This window comes from Carassius carassius, chromosome 42 (genome assembly GCF_963082965.1).
Source record: "Carassius carassius chromosome 42, fCarCar2.1, whole genome shotgun sequence".
NCBI lineage: Eukaryota > Metazoa > Chordata > Actinopteri > Cypriniformes > Cyprinidae > Carassius > Carassius carassius.
Genome location: NC_081796.1, coordinates 12,460,573 through 12,481,501, shown reverse-complemented (window position 1 = coordinate 12,481,501; position 20,929 = coordinate 12,460,573). Strand labels below are relative to the sequence as shown.

At 36.3% G+C, this 20,929-nt stretch overlaps 2 protein-coding genes across 7 annotated transcripts in view; one reads left to right on the top strand and one right to left on the bottom strand.

Moving 5' to 3' along the window:
- Positions 1 to 6,747, top strand: part of LOC132123810 (disks large-associated protein 1-like) — a 183,797-nt gene extending 177,050 nt beyond the window's left edge. For 5 of the 6 annotated variants that reach the window (XM_059534485.1, XM_059534486.1, XM_059534487.1 and 2 more), the window contains 4 exons: positions 2,305 to 2,720; positions 4,575 to 4,666; positions 4,833 to 4,985; positions 6,313 to 6,747. In XM_059534485.1, the coding sequence (XP_059390468.1) occupies positions 2,305 to 2,720; positions 4,575 to 4,666; positions 4,833 to 4,985; positions 6,313 to 6,525 (874 nt within the window). In that variant the 3' untranslated portion in view covers positions 6,526 to 6,747. Of the gene's footprint in view, positions 1 to 2,304; positions 2,721 to 4,574; positions 4,667 to 4,832; positions 4,986 to 6,036 lie in introns of all 6 variants that reach the window. The other variant, XM_059534488.1, reaches the window with a different exon arrangement.
- Positions 6,748 to 12,949: 6,202 nt separating this feature from the next.
- Positions 12,950 to 20,345, bottom strand: LOC132123814 (homeobox protein TGIF1-like). Its single transcript, XM_059534492.1, has 3 exons — positions 20,070 to 20,345; positions 17,824 to 18,053; positions 12,950 to 14,586 (listed from the first exon to the last, which is right to left on the bottom strand). The coding sequence occupies exons 1-3, from the start codon at positions 20,083 to 20,085 to the stop codon at positions 14,011 to 14,013; spliced, it is 822 nt and encodes a 273-aa protein (XP_059390475.1). The 5' UTR covers positions 20,086 to 20,345; the 3' UTR covers positions 12,950 to 14,010.
- Between the last annotated feature and the right edge of the window lie 584 nt (positions 20,346 to 20,929).

Genomic DNA, 20,929 nt, shown 5'->3' with positions numbered 1-20,929 from the left:
GATAGATAGATAGATAGATAGATAGATAGATAGATAGATAGATAGATAGATAGATAGATAGATAGATAGATAGATAGATAGATAGATTCCACACTGTGTATTTTGATATGTAATATAAACAACATCATAAAGGTAAATATGCCGTTGAAAGTCATTTTGGTGAACTTCTGACTGGTGTCTACCATGTCACACCCTTTAGAGGTTTTGGTGCTGTGGTAGTTTTAGTGGCTTTAACGTGTTGCTAGGATAAGAATCTTGAAAAAAACTGAGTGGTTGGGTGTTCTATTGATAGCTTCGACTAATATGTAAAGCTCTGAGTCCACCATAGGTTAGTTTCAATCTCAAACAGCACCATCTCACACATAAATGGAATATCCAGATTCAACGTGATTGGCCGGCTATGACAGAATTTCCAGTCTTGGGACCCTGGTAAACATCATCATGAACAATGATGAAATATTTAATTCTTAAACTCATTTAGGCAAATTGTTTTGTCATTTATATTTCTTGACATTGCCATTTGGTTTAATATTTTGTCATTTAATACAGTGAAATATATTGTTTTTTTTGGGGGGGGGGGGGGGGGGGGGGTTGTGGCTCAATTGTTCAGATATTTTGGCGGCCACTTTATATATTTCAGGTTCAAATGTAAAAAGAATCTGCTGTAAAACAGCTGTAGTTACATTTAACAGAGAACATGAGAACCACACACACACACACACACACACACACACACGAATGCTTTCTTATGATATGATTTACAGAAGGCAATGATTACTATGTGAGTGGAACAAGAAATTAATACTCTCTCTTCTCTCTCTCTTTCTCTTGTGCCCTTTATTTGTCTGTCTTCCTCTCTACAGGAAGTAGTTAGATGATATGAAACAGGCCTCTCTGACACATACACACACCCACACCCACCAAAAATGGTCTGTAATGGGAAACAAATGGTTAAAACATATATCAGAACTCAATATGATGTGTAGAAGAACAGAACAGACACAAATTATTGGATGGATGAAAACTAGTTGATAAATTCATGAAAAAATGTAACATATTTTTATGGCCTGTATGTGCTATCATAATTTTTGTTGTGCCTTCTAATAAGCCGAAATTCAAAGACTCACAGACACACACAGACGACAGGCACTCAGGGTATGGTGAGAGATGTCAGTGTGCTTCAGTGCACCTGAATAGAGCAGGTGTTCTACCTCTCCAGTACACACACACACACACACACACACACACACCAGGCAAACACAAAGTAGCAGATCTAAGCCAGATCTCTTTGATATGTTATCCCTCTCTATTCCTACAGGTGTCTGTGTGTTTGTTACACTTGTATATAATATCATAGTCTACAGTTACCTAGAAGGAAGTTTTAACAGAAAATTACAAGCTAATAACTGCATTTTCTATTTGATTTTTATCACAATTTTTTAATTTTTTGGAAATCTTTAGTACATTTTGGCTATACAAGCTGATAACTGCATTTTTTATTTTATTTTTATCACTATTATTATTATTATTTTACCTGTAGTACATTTGGCGTTTGATTTTCAGAGCATTTTTAAGCATCTTAGGCATGTTGGTAACTTTCATTGTAATGACATTTATTTAATTATTATTTAAAACAAAATTATGATTAATATTAATAAGAGAATTATATTTTTTTATTTACATTGATTTTAAAATTCTGTTTGATAATAAAAATTGACATATTAACCAAATTTTTACCACTATAACCTATTAAAATTGTTAACATAACACTTTAATGTACAGTACCATTCAAAAGTTTGGAAGACATTTGTAACTTTTTTTAAAGAAATAAATACTTGTATTCAGCAATGATGCATTAAACTGTCAGAAGTGATAGTAAGAACAAAATATTTCTATTTCAAATAAATGCTCTTCTTGAATTAATTTTTCTATTCATTAAAGAATCATGGGGGGGGGGGGTTGTTATTGAGCCCCCAGTTAGGACATAACTCGGGACATTAGAGTGATTTCTGACAGATCATGGCACTGGTTTAATGGCTGGCTTTGAAACCACAGAAATACTTTACATTCTGTTCAACATTTTTGTTCAAATAGATAATAGTTATTTTAAACTGTAATAATATTTGACAGTTTTACTGTTTCTACTGTATTTTATTCAAATAAATGCATTCTTGCTGAGCCTAAGAGACTTCTTTAAAAAACATAAATAACTTGAATCGCCAGCATTTGTAGCATTATTTTTGAGTGTTAGATTCACATTTTGAAAAAACAAACTATACAACATGGTTCATCTTTTCATTCCAGCCACCACAGAGTCACACGCTCCAACAGTGTCACCACTGCCGTTCAAGCTGATCTTGACCTTCTGGAGTGTCTCGGCGATGACCAGTTCACACAGACCCACCAGGGACCCATTGTCCACCAGCCATCCCGAGATGCAGCCACTTCCACTGTCAGCATCCAAGGCTCTGGGAACCATTACCATGCCTGTGTCCAAGATGACTACACCGATGTGGGCTTCGACCCTTCCATTCTGCCCCCTCCAGATCCCTGGATGGATGGAGCCATGGAGGAGGAATACGCGAGTAGGGTGTCAGGGTTCGTGTGTCCGCAGGACGGACGCTGGTTTCTGAAACTACTGCAGGCAGAGGTGGAGAGGATGGAGGGGTGGTGCAAACAAATGGAGCGGGATGAGAGAGAGCATGAGCTTCCAGAAGACAGTGAGTAACTCTGAGATGATTACTCTCAGAAAAGTAGTACGCTACCTGTCTGCCTATGTAAACTCATTCAGAATGTTTGATTCAACAGCATTTTGGGTCATTGAAGACTCATTTAGAATATTTGATTTAACTACATTTTGGGTCATTGTAGATTAATTTAAAATCTTAAATTCAACTGTATTTGGGGGCATTGGAATATTCGATTTAAAAGCATTGAAGTCATTGAAGAATCATTTAGAATTTTTGATTCAATGCTTTTGGGGGCATTAGAATGTTAGAATAAAAAGCATTGAAGTCATTGAAGAATCGTTTAGAATGTTTGATTCAACAGCATTTTGGTTCAATGAAGAATCGTTTAGAATGTTGATTCAACAGCATTTTGGGTCATTGATGAATCGTTTAGAATATTCGATTCAACAGCATTTTGGGTCATTGAGGGCTCAGTTAGAACATTCGATTTAACTGTATTTTGGGTCATTATGAACCCATTTAAAATGTTTGATTCAATAGTATTTTTGCCCATAAGAATGTTCAATTCAACTCCACGTTGGTTTATTGTAGAACGATTTAGAATGTTTGATTCAACCGTATTCGGGGCATTATAGGCTAATTTACAATAATTAAACAGCAATACCTTCCTGGAATTCTCAATTTAAAACCACTTTTAAGGAGATTCGCATTTTCAATTGTGATGTTCTAAATGCATCTTTAATGTCATCAACATTGTTTTTAGTTAGGGATCTTGAGTTATTTTACACCATTTTTTTTTTTTTTTTGGGCAAAACTAGAATGACATTTGTACAGTTTGTGTCCAAGAATAATTAGCCTCTTTAGCAAAACTACCAGTGCACAAGGTCATTTCACAGTCTGGTTACATCAGGCAGAACTCATTATTTTTATCCCACTTCCCGCCTTTTCCCAGCTCAAGCTCACACACCCACACACACGGCACAGTGACGGTCTTCGTGTCAGTCACAAAGCCTGCTTGTTCATCTATATCCTCTCTGTCTCCCTCTCACATACCAGACATTTCTCCCAGCAGGGAGCCACACATCTCCCAAGTTTCTTTCGCTCCCTCTTTCTCTGTATATTTTCTTTTTCCTCTCACTGTTTCTATATCAGTCTCCTTCCACCCTCTGTCTTCTCTAACCCTTCCCTCTTTTCCTGAATACATAAAATATGCTAATCTGTCCGATGACAGTACCTTGTTTGCCATATGGTCTCTTGCTGCTGCACATGTTAAACAGCAGCAGAGTTAATTTCGTCGGATCTCTATTTAAACTGCCTCATGGCTCCAAACCACAGAGACGTGCTGCAGTCACTCCTCAGGCCAGGGCGAAAGCCTTTATATGACCCCCACATGGCAAACATTAGCTTCCTTTAAGACAATTCACCTTTGTTTGGTAATCTGATGTAATACTCACTCTTTTTTTTACTCTCAACCTATCTTTTTACATCACACTCTACCTCTCTCTCTGTGTGTGTGTTTGTGTGTGTGTGTGTGTGTGTGTGTGTGTGTGTGTGTGTGTTTCTTGGATCATTGGCTTTTGCGTGTGTTTGTTTGGTGTGTGTGGTAAACACTCCCCTGCTCCTCTGGTTCCTGCATTTGGGTTCCCAAGCCTTAGATATTTATGACCCTATCTCACTTCAAAGAGACAGCATTTAAACATTAACTGAGTGTCTACGCTTTTGCGAGACACACACACACACACACACGCACATTCACTACTGTGTTAATGCGTAGAATTTCTTATACTGTGCTTGCATCTACTTTTCAAGCTACTTAATCCCATTTGTTTTACTCCACTTTCCTACGTTTTCCTCATCTGATTCTCAATTATTTTGTCTGTTTAGTTCTTGGCAAGATTCGCAGTGCGGTGGGCAGCGCTCAGTTGCTGATGTCGCAGAAATTTCAGCAGTTCCGGGAGCTCTGCGAAGAAAACTTGGTATGTAAGCACACATCCATCAGCCAATCAGAGCAGGGCTCCACTTGGCAGCGCTGCCCCTGATTGGCCATGTTAGCCTGAATAGCATCAGTAGTACCCAATTCGATATTATGTTTTTTTTTTGGTTAACAGATGTTTTGTGTATAATCTGTTCTCTGGCTGTCAGAATCCCAATGCCCACCCACGGCCTGTGTCTCAAGATCTGGCAGGATTCTGGGATATGCTGCAGCTGTCCATTGAGAACATCAGCCTGAAGTTTGATGAGCTACACCAGCTGAAAGCTAACAACTGGAAAGCACTGTTGCCTCCTGAGAGAAAGGTACAGATTTTACATCACAAATCCAGATGCATTACACACTATGTAATAATAAGCTAAGAATACCACAGTTGACATATTAAATTGCAATGCTGTGTAAATACAGTGCAGTGACATTTCGTTGGCATGCTTAAGATGAATGACTGGTTTATTTTAACTTTATTGGTTTCATTTTTAATTTTGATATATGTCGGAGATGCAGTATTAAATTTAATGCAAAAAAATATATAAAGACTGTGAGGGATGGAAGAGTATTCTGTTCAATATGCCATTCTATCTTGAACAGTTCATCCAAAATGAAAATTATGTCATTATTTCCCCAAAATGAACTGTTATAAATAATTGTACAGTTCACTCTTTTTAATCACATATAAATGAAGCCTGAGGCCTTCAAGCTTAAAGAAGGGCACAAACAAAGCACATAAGCATTATAAAAGTAGTCTATATGACTTGTGTATTATATTTCTGATATTCTGAAGTCATACGATAGCATTATGTGAGGAAAATATCAAAAATAGAATTCATTATGTAGATTGCTGCCATCAGAAATTGAGTCAGTGAGTCGAGAATCTAATCAGTCCAATTTGTCTCAGAATCATTCAGATCAATGTTTTGATCTGGCTTATGGCTTAAACATTTGTAAGCTTAACCAAATAATCATAAAATAAAATCAAAAGAATGACTTGTTTGTGAATCAGACATAACTACTCTCATAAATTTTTATGATCAAGCCAAGTAGCGCTAGGGCAGATATCAAGTCATGTGAACTACTGTAACAATGCTTTGTTTGGCAGATCCGGTTCCTATTTATAGTAGTTGCATGGAAAAGAACAACCAGCACAATATTCAAAATTTCAGCTCAAATATATTGAACGGACAGTTTCTGTATTTGCATTTGGTTAAATATACTGTTAACTCTGACTCTATTGGTCTGTCGCTGTTTTACTTTAATATTTTATTTGAATGTTATCAATCTTATTTTATTCATGAATATTGTATGCTTTGATTTGTTTTGCTCATTTTCTTATTAATTCATGTGTTCTGTGTTTGACAGTGATCTGGTTTTGAGGGGATGCTCCCAAATTGCACGCTGCATGTGGTTTACGTCCAATGGTCCCATTCACCTCATGCCAAATGGGTTGAAATCTTAGCTCACAAAAATGCCTTCTGTAATGACCCAGCTCTCACTTAATGTATTTGGCTGACGCCTGGCACTCAAACACAACTAAATATTGCCAAAGACCAAGCAGATGACCCCATAAATTGCATGCATTAGCAGTGTTGTGTTACGTTAAGGAGTGGCACTAACCAGTTTGTCGTTGCTGTCCAGGAGAGGCGTGTGCCCCCTCCGGTACCCAGGAAGCCGGGGAAGGGTCCTGTGCTGCTAGTCAGAGACCGGTCTCTGGAGGGCTCCCAGCGGTTGGAGGCTCGTAAGCGGCTGCTAGCGGCTAAGCGTGCTGCCGCCTCTCAGCGCCAGAGCTCTGTCACAGAATGCGCCGACAGCATTGAAATATACATCCCAGAGGCCCAAACACGATTATAAACACTGAAATCCAGGTGCTTAGAAGCATAAATAGACACACACATATATAACACATAACACAATAGCACTGAATGACAAAGGCAGGGTAGCTGTAACATAATCACTATTCTTTTCTTGTTTAAAAGAGAGTTTCTTCACTGTGGGACTCTACTGTATATTTTACTCTCTTCCTCCATCCTACATTTGCTATGTAGCTCCTTTGATAAGCTTCCAAAGACTTGTAATCTAATATATATATATACAGTACAGACCAAAAGTTTGCAAACATTACTATTTTTAATGTTTTTAAAAGAAGTTTCTTCTGCTCATCAAGCCTGCATTTATTTGATCAAAAATACAGAAAACACAGTAATATTGTGAAATATTATTACAACTTAAAATAATAGTTTTCTATTTGAATATACTTTAAAAAAATAATTTATTCCTGTGATGCAAAGCTGAATTTTCAGCATCATTACTCCAGCCTTCAGTGTCACATGTAACATCCAGTCTATCACATGATCATTTAGAAATCATTCTAATATTCTGATTTATTATGAGTGTTGGAAACAGTTCTGCTGTCTAATATATTTGATGAATAAAAGGTTAAAAAGAACTGCATTTATTCAAAATAAAAACAAAATTTCTAATAATATATATTCTAATAATATATTTTCTTTACTATCACTTTTTATCAATTTAACACATCCTTGCTGAATAAAAGTATTGATTTTATTTAAAAAGAAGAAAAAAAAATACTGACCCCAAATTACTGACCAGTAGTGTATATTGTTATAACAAAATATTTATATTTTACAAACATAGCTTCTTTTTTTTTTTTTTTTCATCAAAGTATCCTAAAAAAGTATCACACGTTCTGAAAAAATATTAAGCAGCAGAACTGTTTCCAACTTTGATAATGAATCATCATATTAGAATCATTTCTAAAGGATCTAAGATGTGATAATGATCCTAAAAATTCAGCTTTGCATCACAGAAATAAATGATAATTTAAAGTATAATAAATTTAAAAACAATTATTATAAATTGTAATAATATATCACAATATTACATTTTTTTTCTGTATTTTTGATCAAATAAATGCAGGCTTGATGAGCAGAAGAAACTTCTTTCAAAAACATTAAAAATAGTAATGTTTCCAAACTTTTGGTCTGTACTGTATATGTATATATATATATATATATATATATATATATATTTTTTTTTTTTCCTTTTTTTCTGTGGCTATTTTAAATATTCATGTCTAAAATACAAAATATTAATATGTCGGTTAATATTACTACCCAAATATAGCACACTACTGAATTTTATTATTTTATTTGTAATATTTTGTAGTTACTGTGTAAGAGCCATATGTCTTGTGTTCTCAAAGAGGACATGACTTCTGCAAGGGCAACATACCCATCACTTCTGAATATTTGAACGCCAATGTAGCCAGTCATTATTTCAGTGTATGTACGTAAACGTGTGTCAGGCTTTCAGTACATGTATTACACTCTCTCACGTGTCACCCTGCACCTCTGAGACAGGGCGAGGTTTTTAGTATCAGGTGATAGAATGGAAAAAATACCTTTTCTTTTCTTTCTTTTCATATTTTTCAACCTCCCACTCAGTCCTTTCCCGTCCTCTCAATGCATCCTATCTCTGTTCCAGTCTGCCAACTATCTCCCCTTAACAGTGCCACTTACCTGTTTGACTGACAAAGATGTCCATCATGTATATCAAATGTGACACATTTATCTGTCACTGATTAGCGTGTTCACGTCATTGACAAAAGTGCTGTCAGAACATGCCACTCTTCATGGCTCTGATTCATTAGCCACTCTTCATAGCTCTGATTCAATTAGCATTGTATCATATTAAGAAAGCATATATATGGGAAGTTAGGGATTTCATTTAGCATCAAGCACAATTCACACTGACAGTGATGCAAAGTCTTTTATTTTCAAAGATCTCTGCCAATTTCTGATGACATGAACAAGGCGATGTGGCTATATCAAATGAATTACGAATATTCTTTTTTATCGCGACTAGGTCACAATTGTGATTTTTTTAATTTTATTTTATAATTGTGATTGTTGTGATGGTTTTATGTTAATTGCGACTTTATATCATGACTTAATTTTTTACAATTGCGTTTTTATATCACATTTTTATAATGTATCACAAGAGATTTTATTTAATTTTTTTAATTCTCATAATTTCGATTTTACGTAATGTAATTGCGATTTTAGATGCTAATTGTGATATAATTGTGACTATTTCTCGCGATTGCTTTTTCATGTATCACAGACACAAAATATATCACAGTTGTGACCATATATCACAATATATTTTATATCCCTTAATTGTGACTTAATTTAATTGCAGTTTTAGGTGATAAATATGATTTTATTTTGTAATTGAAACTTTTTCGGAATTACGTTTTTATATCTCAGTTGAAATTTTTAGTATATCTCCGTTTTGACTGTATATCCAGAGATTTTATTTCTCGTAATTCTGAGTTTATATCATAATATAGCAGAAGAGATATTATTTCTCATAATTGTGGCTTAAGTACAAACTTACAAAAAAAATGTGAACTTTAATTCTCACAATTGCGACTTTATTTCTCACATTGTGACTGTATATCTTATCTAGATGTCTTGTGGCTCTATGGCATAGTTAACAGCAATAAAATCGCTGTCAGTGTGAACAGGTCGCAACAAGACATTTGCGAATTATGTTGCATTAAATAGCTCCTCCAACTGTGAAATCTCATTGTTTTGCTCTTCATAACTATACATTAAGCATCTGATTGGCTGTAAACGTGTCATGACACTCAGCAGTTTCTCGTTCAGTGTGGGCAAATTATCTTGGCAGTGAATTAATCACATAATTTTGTTGAACTTGCCATTAGATTCTTTAAAAAAAATTACATTATTTAGCATATTTTGTAAATGATGATGAATTATAAAAAGCTTTCCTGACTGCTTACTAATATAGCTCTTCACTATATTTGTCTAAATGTTTGTTATAAATTAATATAAAGCAAAATATAAGTATTTTATAATGAAGTTGTAGAGATATTAAAAACCTGAAGAAACAAATTTAAACCATTTCATTATTTTTGACCATTGCTGTTGAATTTCAATATTGCTTAAAGTCTAATTTTAAACAATGAAACTGCGATGTAACGTCTTAATAAATGTAATAATACATACACATTAGTTAAAAACTCCAACTTTGACTGAGCGATTTATTCGTTATATTTATAATCACAAGTTTGCATGATAGTCTTTATCCGGCCAAATCAGTTAAGTGTGTGTGTGCGTGTGTGTGCGTGTGTGTGAGTTTTCACATTAAGTGCATGTAACCAAGTGCTTCCTAATTATCTTAAAGGCCTCTCTCTCTTTTTTTTTTAACCGATATGTAGCACAGTTGATTCTTTTTAATATAGATAATCTACTCTCTTTTGTTTTGTTTTTTGTTTCTACTTATAATAAGATGTATTTACTTTCAGTAACCCTGCGGAGACAATGCATGGAAACATGTATCAATGCACAGCACATACCATCAATTTATTATTTTTCTAGGAAACCTACTTTAACCACTGAATCACACTCTTGTGCTGCTTGTGTAATACATTTGTAAATAGCGCTGCATCATAGTTGCACTGGCAGGTTACTCAATACTAGTCAAAACCTAGTCTCGTTTTCTTCAATAACTGATAATACTAATTTGCACTTGTTAAATATGTTAAATAAATGGAGCTATTTCTTTTTTGTTCTCAGAATATGTCAATGTGGATAGATGCGTCACTATAATATATATATATATATATATATATATCTTAATTTCCCAGCAGCCAATGTGCAGCCATTCTCTTATTCATCGAAAGTTCAATTGCATTGGCTTTAGTTTGATCCTGGTAGTGTTTATCTTATTAACTAAACTCTAAGTTCCAGTCATTATGCACTAGAGCCCTTCTACTGTGGTTAATGTTTGTTTGAAATATTATTGATGTTTAAACGCTCGGCCTTAATTTATGAATATATGATAGTCATCCACAACGTAGCCTCAGGGGAGTCTATATAACGTGTGTATGAATGTGTGTGTGTGTGTGTGTATTCGGTGTGTGTTTGTGTAAGTGTATATCATGAAGAGGTCTTATACTGGAGATGTTATTGTACCAATTAAAGCATTCAATATTGATGACAAATTGCCCATATTGATTTTTCTGTATCAATGTGTTGTTAGTATTTCATCTCACTTCCAGTCCAAACTGACACCAAAATAAGGAATCATTTTGTTTTGTTTAGGACAGTCATTATTAACACATAGAAAATCCATGTCATTTCATTTGTAAAAATGATATAAATAAAATGATACTGAAATGTTTATCAGAATAAACGTTTTTAGTATTTAAAGAGATATTTATGAGACATTAAAGATATATTTTGTGAGAATATATAGCGCTAAAGTTTTTGCCAAAAGTGATCACAATCTCCTTTTCTTATATTTTGTCATTCACTGATGTGAAAATATGGGTTTATATCTGGCAACATGATAAGTCCTGACTTTTTAGGGGGGTTTCTCCCAAAATACAAGAAGATTAGACTGTGTATTATTGTCAAAATTGTGCATCACAATGTTTTGGGAAATGAAGGCAGGATATTACGTATTTACTGTTCTCATAAAAGCATCAACTTTATCAAAATGACTGTGTGTAAATACATGAATGTTCTTCATTGTAAATGTAATCTACATCTAAAGAAATCTAACTACTTACATTTTGTATTTATTGTAACAACACTGTTAATGTTATGGCACGTGTATGAAATTTTGATCATTATAACATTACAGATGCTCACAGCCATGAAGTGATTAATTTCCAAATAAAAGTGAGTGTTTGATCTATCCACAATGAATGAATGAATGAATCTTTTACATATAAACCTAGTTACACATTTCCTACTTTTTATCTCACAATTCCAACTTTGTATCTCACAATTATGAATGTCCCACAATTGCAGTTTAATCTCTCTTGTAACTGAGACTTTATCTCAGAGTTTATCACATTGTTCGTCATAACTGACTTTATTTCTCCCAATTGAAACCTAATTATATCGTACAACTGTGAATTTTTCAAATCGTTTATATTTATCAAAACTTTTTGTCAGTCTTGCAACATGTCTTAAAATTATGACTTTGTCTCACAATTATGACTTTCATGTCATGGCAGATTTTTCCACTTTTGTGACCTCACAAGTATAACTTTACATATCACAGCTGTGATTTTATTTATTTCTCCTATTATATATGGTGAAACTGTTGTTATTTTAACTTTGTTTCACACAATTGCATGGCTCAAAATTGTGGCATTTATATATCATAATTGTCTTTATTTCTTGTAATTGCTACATTATTTTGGCTATTACGGTTGACTACCACAAATTTTAAACTTTCTATTATTCCAGCTTTATGTTTGGTGACTTTCCATTTCATAATTGTGATTTGTAACGGTGACTTGCATATCTTTATTTCTCACAGTTTTGACCTTATATCTCACAATCTTAGGAGATTTTAAACTTCCCATTAGCTTTTTTTTTCTCCTACTATAGGCTTCACAGTTTTAAATCAGTGCCTGAGGCCTGAGTAGAACAGATCTTCTTTGAGTCTTATTAGCAGACACCTTCAGGTTTTCCCACAGATGAATCCAGACATATACACTCATCTAAAGTGTGTGAGACATCCATTCCATCCAAAAATCATCAAGTCTTATAGAACCTTATGTCTTTTTAAATATAAGTGTTCGGTTAATTAACCACTTTGAGCTGCTAATCAGTTTGATCACTTGTTCAACTAGACCAGTGACTCTTTGAGTTGTTTGGATCTCGTCCCAGTGAGAAGTCTAAAGTAAAGAACAGCTGTCTAACTGAGTGTGACTGAATATCCAGGACAGACGTGTCCCAGCTAATCGGTCTTTATTGTCTGTGCTCAGATAGACAGACATGCACACTCTCACAGACGCCATTGGCAAGCCATCGTTGATGTCTGGTTTTAGCTACCGCTAATTAAATGCAGGATTATGCTAATTGGAGTTCTTGTGAAGCTTACACACACACACACAAGAACGTCAGAATGATTTAGCCTGTAGGAACATGCCTTTAATATGTGCGAGATGTCAAAGCAGGGCAGCGGTGAATTGGTATAGATCACATCATTTGTATGTACCTGCTCATGCTGCCTTCTGCTTTATGAAAGCAATCCACCAATTCTGTCAGGCCTTACATGCTATTTCATTTTTCAAACATTACTGGAAAGAACCGTCATCTGAAGGCTAAGTCTTGAATGTAAGAATCTTTCCAGTTTTTCCTACCACGAACACACTCATTGAACAACGTAGTAAAAAAATAAGCAGAAGAAAGGAGATGAACACCTATTTTGTAGAAAACAAAACTTTATTTAAACCCCTATTTGTGACCCCTATTTGCCACATACATTGCACAGTAAGGAGAAGTCACATCATTGGGCATCATGTCACATTGGCTACTGTAAATGCACTGGTCTAAGGTCCCAAAACCTTGAATTCAACATATTTGGTGAAATAAAACCATTCTTTCCTGTTATCCTTTTAAAGTGGTCTCAACTTGATAAACCAAAAAAAGAAGAAGAAAAAAACTTAATACAATTCATGTAGTGTTCATTCTTCCAGCTCATTTTTCCAAGGTGTATATGTGTGTGTGTGTGTGTGTGTGTGTGTGTGTGTGTGTTTAGGGGTGGGGTGGGGAGCATGTGGGCACATTCACTGGCCGTTTCTAGGAAATCTCAGACTATAGTTCTGCTACATCTGAATATCCCTCAAGAGTAATGAAAGGAAAAACGAAAGATACTAACAACAGCATCAGAAACTTTACAACAACAACAACAAAAAAAAACAATACAAAAACTGAACATCTTTGAGACACAGAATGACCCGGTGTAGTAGTGATTAGAGTCTGTCGGAGAGAAAGCTAGTTGATAAGATACTGAGATGATCTGCCATTCTGTGCAAAAAAAAATTGAGGCAGAATATCAGACGTGTTCTCTAAAAATGAGGCAAAACCGACAATCATAGAGCCGAATCTCTGAAAACGAGAAAAAAAGACTCATGAGGAATGGGAAAAGAGCTTGTCTTCTTGTAAAAAGAAGGACAGACAGGAAGTTGTATTACTGTGTTTGTTTTGGTCCCCTGTGTACAAAACGAAAAGATACATATTAATTTACATATAAATGGAATACAAAAGAACGAACTGACTTGCCAAGGCACCTTGAAATGCTTTACATAAAGGAATCCTCATCAATTTGATTTACGTTTACCAAAAATAGAAATGATCAGGCCATGCTTGTTTGCTTTCTGTTGCTCAGTCAAGTTTTTTTGAACCCACTGTGGAGTTCGGTTTTGGGGGGCAAGAAACAAACATCGATGAAGCTTTTTCATTCATCCATCCGTCTTTTCTGTCTTCAGGCGAGGAGCTGTTTGGCCTGCAGCTCCATTTCTGCGGCCCTCTTCAGCGCCACGTCAACCAGCAACTGGAATCCGCTGAAGTCCTGCGTGAGGTCGGGCGGGGTGGGTGGTGGGGTGTTGAACAGGCCGCTCTGGGGACTGACGTTACCCTCTCCGCGACACCCGAACAGGCCGGCTGCGTCTGTGAGAGGCAGCTCCGTGGCCCCCTCTACGCCGAGGCGCGTCGACGTGCCGATGCCTTGCGTGGTTGTGGTAATGGTGGTGTGGCAGATGACAGAGGGTCTGGGTAAGACAGGTCCGGGTGACGGGGGTGTTTTGGGGGACAGGGACTTTTTGGGGTAACCGTTAGAGGTGGGTGTGTTGCTGGTTGGGTGAGGTGAGCCGGGTTCGTAGCTGTTGCGGTCCTCTCCGTTAGCAAGCAGGCCGTGTTTTGGAGACTGGGAATTGTCGCTGAGCATCTCGCCGCCCTTGCTGCCCCGTCGCGAGATGGTGAACTGGTTGGGGTCCTTGCCGTCTTTCCGGAGCATCTCAGGAAGGAGTCGCCGCCGGGCGTTTATAAACCAGTTACACACCTGTGGAGAGAAGAACGGATTATGATATGTATGGTAATTCCAGCATACTTACAATAATAAATGGGGATACAATAATATATCACAATATTGTGTCATAAATTTACATCCTGTTATCAATATTTTTTATTGTCATGTCCCACAATCCAATAATGAATAAGCAGGTGATCTAAATAAGCTGACCAAGCTGAACTTTTTTTGGAAATATTAGTTTTGTTGTTTAAAACAGTAAAACAGTAAATAAAAATACATGTTTTAATTATATTTTTGCATTATTAATTTAAATGTTCAATTTAAAAAAAAAAGACTACTAACTTAAATTACTTACATTAAATAAGTAAAAACTTATTTTATATATATTTTTGATAACTTGTTCCACCTGCCATTTTTCCAGAGTTCAATTATTTTGTTTATTTTGCAGTGTTGTATCATCGTCACTTGTTTAATATTTTTTTTTTCCTCTGATCCACCGCAATGTCCAACTGTCCTGAGCGTATTCACAACATCTAGCGCGTGACGTCAAATAAATAAGGTTGGGCAAAAAATTCCATGTTGTCTGATGATATATCAAAATTGTCTTCCATTGTGATTACCTGTACTTCTTAATATCTTTAGATCATCGCAGTGCCAGTGAACACATCCGCAATCTCTCTGCACTGTGTAAATAATGAGTGGCTTACACTCGGGACAGATCGCACATGCGTCTAATACTATCATAGATATGTATAGATTATGCCACTTATTCAATCACTTTTGGAACGTATCATGACCCATTGAAACAGTCACTAATGAGGCATATTGAGTCTACTATGCCAGAGCACGTACACGTCACACGCCGGATGTTGTAAACGCGATCAGACATTTCGGTGGATCAGAGGTAAAATATTATATAAATACTGATAGGTTTCTTGCACAGAATGATCATTTCGTGTCTTAAGACCTTAATGTATCATCACGAGCCACAGGGTTTAATTTGGTTTTGTCTATGTATGTTTTGTTTTTATTTTACTCTCAAAGCCGTGGAGCCTATTGACTGTCATTATATGAATGACAGACTGCAACGGTTTGAGTTAAAAATCTTTGTTTGTGTTCTGCTGAAGAAACAAAGTCACCTACATCATGGATGCCCTGGGGGTAAGCAGATAAACATCAAATTTTTATTTCTGGGTAAACTATCCCTTTAAGTTTAAATGCAAATGTATTATGGTCTATTGAGTTAACATGTGACGGTTCTCTGATTCTATTTTTGTTTTTCCTCTTTAAAAAAAAAACTGAGCTGGCAGTTGAAATCAGGAAGCTCTCAACGGTGAGGATTTCTCTCAATCACCTAAGTAACAGTTCACCTTTATCCCTCAGATTGTGCTCTTTGTTGGGCATAAGCGCTTTAGGCCTCAATCATGCTAATAGCGCTGTATCTTACATGGCTCTTGTCTGGTCTCATCTGAGGGGGTGTTGAGATCTACTCTAATGCAAATCCAACATTTCAGGCTACAGAAAACTTGTGAATGCTTGACTTCAGTGTGGATCTCCACAAAAAGACTGATTACTACCGTTATGTAACAGCCTACTGTTAACACCTTTAGTTTATATCAACAGTTGATGTTGGCCTTTTTAGTCAATGCAGATTGCGCACCACAGGAAACTGATAATTTACACTGAATTTTAAGTAAAAATTTGCACAGATCTCAAATCTGAAAATAATAAAAAAAAAACTTACTCATCTAGGACTATCAAATAATTATATAAACAATTAAACATTTAAATTCCTTCTTAATTTGGATTTTTTGTATTATTATTATTTATTTAATTTTATATTATTAGTTTTATTGTCTTTTTTTATATTGAAAGTACTTTTATACACCTCAGGCAATCCTGTACATTTTAAACAATCCCATTTATATCTCAATCTTTACATTTTCAGCCTGGTATATTTAAACTTAGCACACCTGCTACAAAATAAGCAAAGCTGTTTTGCCTTGAACAATTCTATTCTGTCCTACTTTCCCAATAAACACACATTTGTCATAATGCCATAATAAAATAACCTAAGTTTGAATTTTTCTTTCTCAGTATCTTAAGAGCCTGTTTTCAAGATTCAGTCCTCAGTATGGTAATGTTCCTGTATTGTCTTCCAACGAGTCTCTTCAGAAGAGAAGCCTCTCTGGGTAATGGGGCAGTATTGTGTATCCAACGGTCCGCCTGAGCCTGGTAGTCTTGACTATGTTAATGTGTGTGTATTGTGTCTCCCTATTGTTAGTGAGACAGCTGGCTGAGCGCAGGGGAAATTCCTGGCCCAGTGTCTGAGCAAGTCTCTCTCCCTCCCTCCCTCCCTCCCTCCCTCCCTCTATGTGGCCACATCTCAGATGACTCAAAACAGTTATTCACTCATCTGTCCACAGGAATTCTCTCCATTGACTGCATTCACAGGAAGTGTTGTTTATATGACGCTAAAACTCAGCGGGAACAGAACGTATGATCTAAAAAGCATTAGTGCAAGCGAAAAGAGCTGACTCTTTAATTTTTCTGAAATTTTTTTTGGCTAGCTGCTAGTTATGACATTGAACCTTTCGGTTTCCTTCACACGTCAGTTGAACTTGACATTGATGACAGACCTTCTATGAAGCATAACTTCAGAAACTGCTTTGGGTCATTCAAACATCTCTTTATTCAGGGCTCCCAAACCTTTTTGGCTAATGATTTTCAGTCCATTTTGTTTTTTATATCTTTTAATCTATTTTTTATATACAGCATTTTAGATATAGCATTCATCAATGCAATTTCTAGACATTAAAATACTTCAGAGCAAAGTTAAAAAAGATCAATTTTCACTGGAGACTTTGATTTATTTACTTATTGTTTGTAATTGAAATAAAGCTTAAAATAAAATAATTACAAATATAATTAGATGAAAAACTTCAAGTGCCAAAAAATGTTTTGGCGACTGAAATAAGTTTAAGGTTCTAACTTTACTAAAATTGAAATTAAAAAAAAGGAATTTTAAGCTGAATAAAACTTCTAAACTGCTAAAAATAAATAAATAAATGAATATAATAAGAGTATATACTAATAATACTTAAATAACACTGCCTGAATGTTTTAACAGTCCCTGATATTCCAAGTTGTCTATTAATCATGTTTATTCTGTTAAACTGCATGAAATGCAGTTGTTCATTTGTTTGTTTGGGTCTCTTTAGGACTGTACTAGGCCACATACAAACACTCTCTGAAAATGTTCTGTACCTGTAGTGTGGAGAGATGGGTTTGCTTGGACAGCAGGGCTTTTTCCTGCTCTGATGGATAGGCATTGTAGCGGTGTTGGTAGAGCCAGTCCCGGAGTATCTGTACTGACTCTTTAGGCAAGTTCCCTCTCCTCTTCCTCTTCCCTGACACTCCTCCATTTGAAGAGAGGTCAAGAGGCGCATCTAAACTGTCTTCGTCCTCTGTCTCACTACCAGACATCGCCAACACACCTATAGTCAAGAGACGTGAAATATTACAACTATGAACTTTACAACATTATTCTTTCCTTTTGTGCAAATGTGTATGAAAAAGCTTTGAAAACCAGAAAAAGCATGAAGTTAGGTTTATGTATTAGAAATGTGTTTGGAACAGTCAATAGGTGTGTTTCAGGGAATGAGTATGTACCCATATGTGTGGAGGAGGACAAAAGACACCCAGTCAAACATCAACCCCCTCAACCCCTGCTGAGGACCCTTCTCCTCCCCCTATCCTACACACACATCCTGCACGTCTCTCCCTCCAAAATGCCAACCGCTGAACGCTACACAACAGCGCCTGGCCGTCTGTATACATGTATAAGCGTGTGTCTAAAAGGGAGAGAGAGAGTGTGTGTGAGTGTGTGTGTGGCAGCTGATGTGTCACATCCCTGCTGTCAAGCAAAGCCATGTGATTCATTGTTGGAGTGGAGGCGTCACAAAGAGTCTAAACTGTGTCAGTGTTTCATCTTTGTAAATACTGTATGAATGCTAAAAAATAAGGGAACAAATGTGGTTAAAGACACTGCAAAACTCACTTAAAGAGCCAGTTTACCTATTTTCACACTCAAACCTGCATGACTTGTTTTTCTATGAAGCACAAAAGGTGATGTTAGGCAAAATGAGAGTATCATTAACTATTCACTTTAATAATATGAAAAAGCTGAATCATGACTGAGTCTGTAACTTCTACCTAGCATCTACTTTCGTGGAGGACAGAAAGTCATACAGGTTTGGAATAATGAAGGGGAGTAAATAATGACAGTGTTTTGGTTGTGGGTGAACTACCCCTTTAAATGCTGATATGACTTATTTTCCTGCTCATAATTATGGCCTGAATATTATTACGACATAAACCGGTTAATTTGTCAACAACACGTTTCACTCCCGAGTGCTGAGGGGGACTTTTAGTTCATGAGCACTTTGTAAGTGAAACCAAACTTTCCCCAACTTCAGCTCGAGCGTGGGACACTTCACACGGTCTGAAAACGAAACAAGTGAAATCACGTACATATCTATATTTAAGGCTGTGTGAGAAAACGACTGAACTTGTGAAGAGGAGTAATGGAAGAGTAATTTCGTAGTCGGCCTACATGAGGAGGAGGAGGAGGAGGATGAGGGGGAGGGGAACCTGTTGCAAATCTCAAGAACGAACAAAAGAACGTCGCTTGTGGGACATTTCAAACTCAGCTTTTTCTACTTTTCTCAAGATGGAAAATTATGAAATCACATCAGGCGACTAATAAAAGGTTGACACAACTCTCTACACGGCTCGACGCCATAAAATATGAGAAACATTAACTTAATAACAGAGAATAACTCGGGCTCTATTGTGCCGTGAGAAACACGAGGTCGGAGAGAATGTGAAAGCGTCGCCTCGAGGAAGCAGCGCGTAATACACAAACTTCACAAAAGGAGGTCAGGAATTATTGTTGCACATTTTAGACCGCTACACAATGTTCAAATGCGGTGGAAGCAAAAAAGATTACTCGACAAATAAAAAAATGACACATAGAAAGCCCCCCTCATATTCCCAACAAAACTTGAGTCAGTGTTGTGAGAACTCGTGAACATTTTTTTCCAAACCAAAGCGGTTCAACTATTACACGAAGGCGTTTTATACCTCCTGCACAATAAACCTTAGAAGGCTTATATTTGAGAGCATTTGAAGTTATAGTTGTAGACTGGTTCGTGAAACAACACTTTAAAACATTTCAAATAAATACCACTATTACATAAGCATGTTTGTACAAAATCAAAGCTTTTATGTTATGAATGAAAAACAAGCGTGATGAGATCTTGAAACGGCTCGTTGTGACAGCCCGCCAGCACATGGTGAGAAAAGGCTGTTTTGTCTGCAGCCGATAACAATAGCAGTATGCCAGACATTTTCTGTTCAAACATCAGCGACAAGTTCCATCCAGTCGTTACAATCAGAGATACAAATATAACATACATCGCCGCTGTCACCCTTATCGAGAGGATACATACCCTTTTTGGTCTTCATGTCCGTCAAAATTCCCCTTTTCACGTTGGCAACAACGAGTTCGATTCTCCCTCGCTTTAATCGCACACAACTGTATTATTCCAGATTGTTACAAAGTATCGAACGAAATGTTTCTTTTGTCGAAGAATCGCCGCGGAGCGCGTTTTTCATTCGTCGGAGACGCAACACATTGTCGGGTAACGTTACCTGGGACAGGCTGCGCGTCTCATTCAGTGTGTTTGATGTGGAAACTGGGTGACAGCTATCTTTGACAGCTGCGTGACTCAACGCGGTTAGATCCTCCCCCTCCGAGGGCAATAGGGAAAAATCTGACATCAGCAGAGGTGGAAAGAGTACAAAAATATTCTACTCAAGTAAAAGTACCATTACATTAATGAAATTTTACTTAAATACAAGTAAAAGTACCAGTCTAAAAAATCAACTCAAGTAAAAGTAAAAAGTAGCTCATTTAAAATTTACTCAGAGTAAAAATTACTTAGTTACATTTTAACAGTGGGAGGGAGTCAAAAATGGGACAGGCCAAGGGTGTCAAACTCAGTTCCTGGAGGGCCACAGTCCTGCACAGTTTAGATATAACCCTAATTAAACACACCTGATCCAGCTAATCTAATCATTTAGGTTTATTTGAAAACTACATGATATGTGTGCTGGAGCAGGGTTAGAACTAAACTCTGCAGGGCTACGGCCCTCCAGGAACTGAGTTTGACACCCCTGGGATAGGTATATTAACCTCAAACTAGTTGTTTTTAATTAAAGGAATCAGTTATTTAGAATAATAAAACATTTGGGCTGTTACCAGGCAAATCATTATCAACAAACTCATCTTTTCAATACAGAGGAAATG

Coding starts and splice junctions, on each gene's coding strand:
- LOC132123814 (XM_059534492.1), bottom strand. Junction 14,587..17,823: donor CCCATCTCTCCACACTACAG/GTACAGAACATT, acceptor TTCTCTCCACAG/GTGTGTAACTGGTTTATAAA.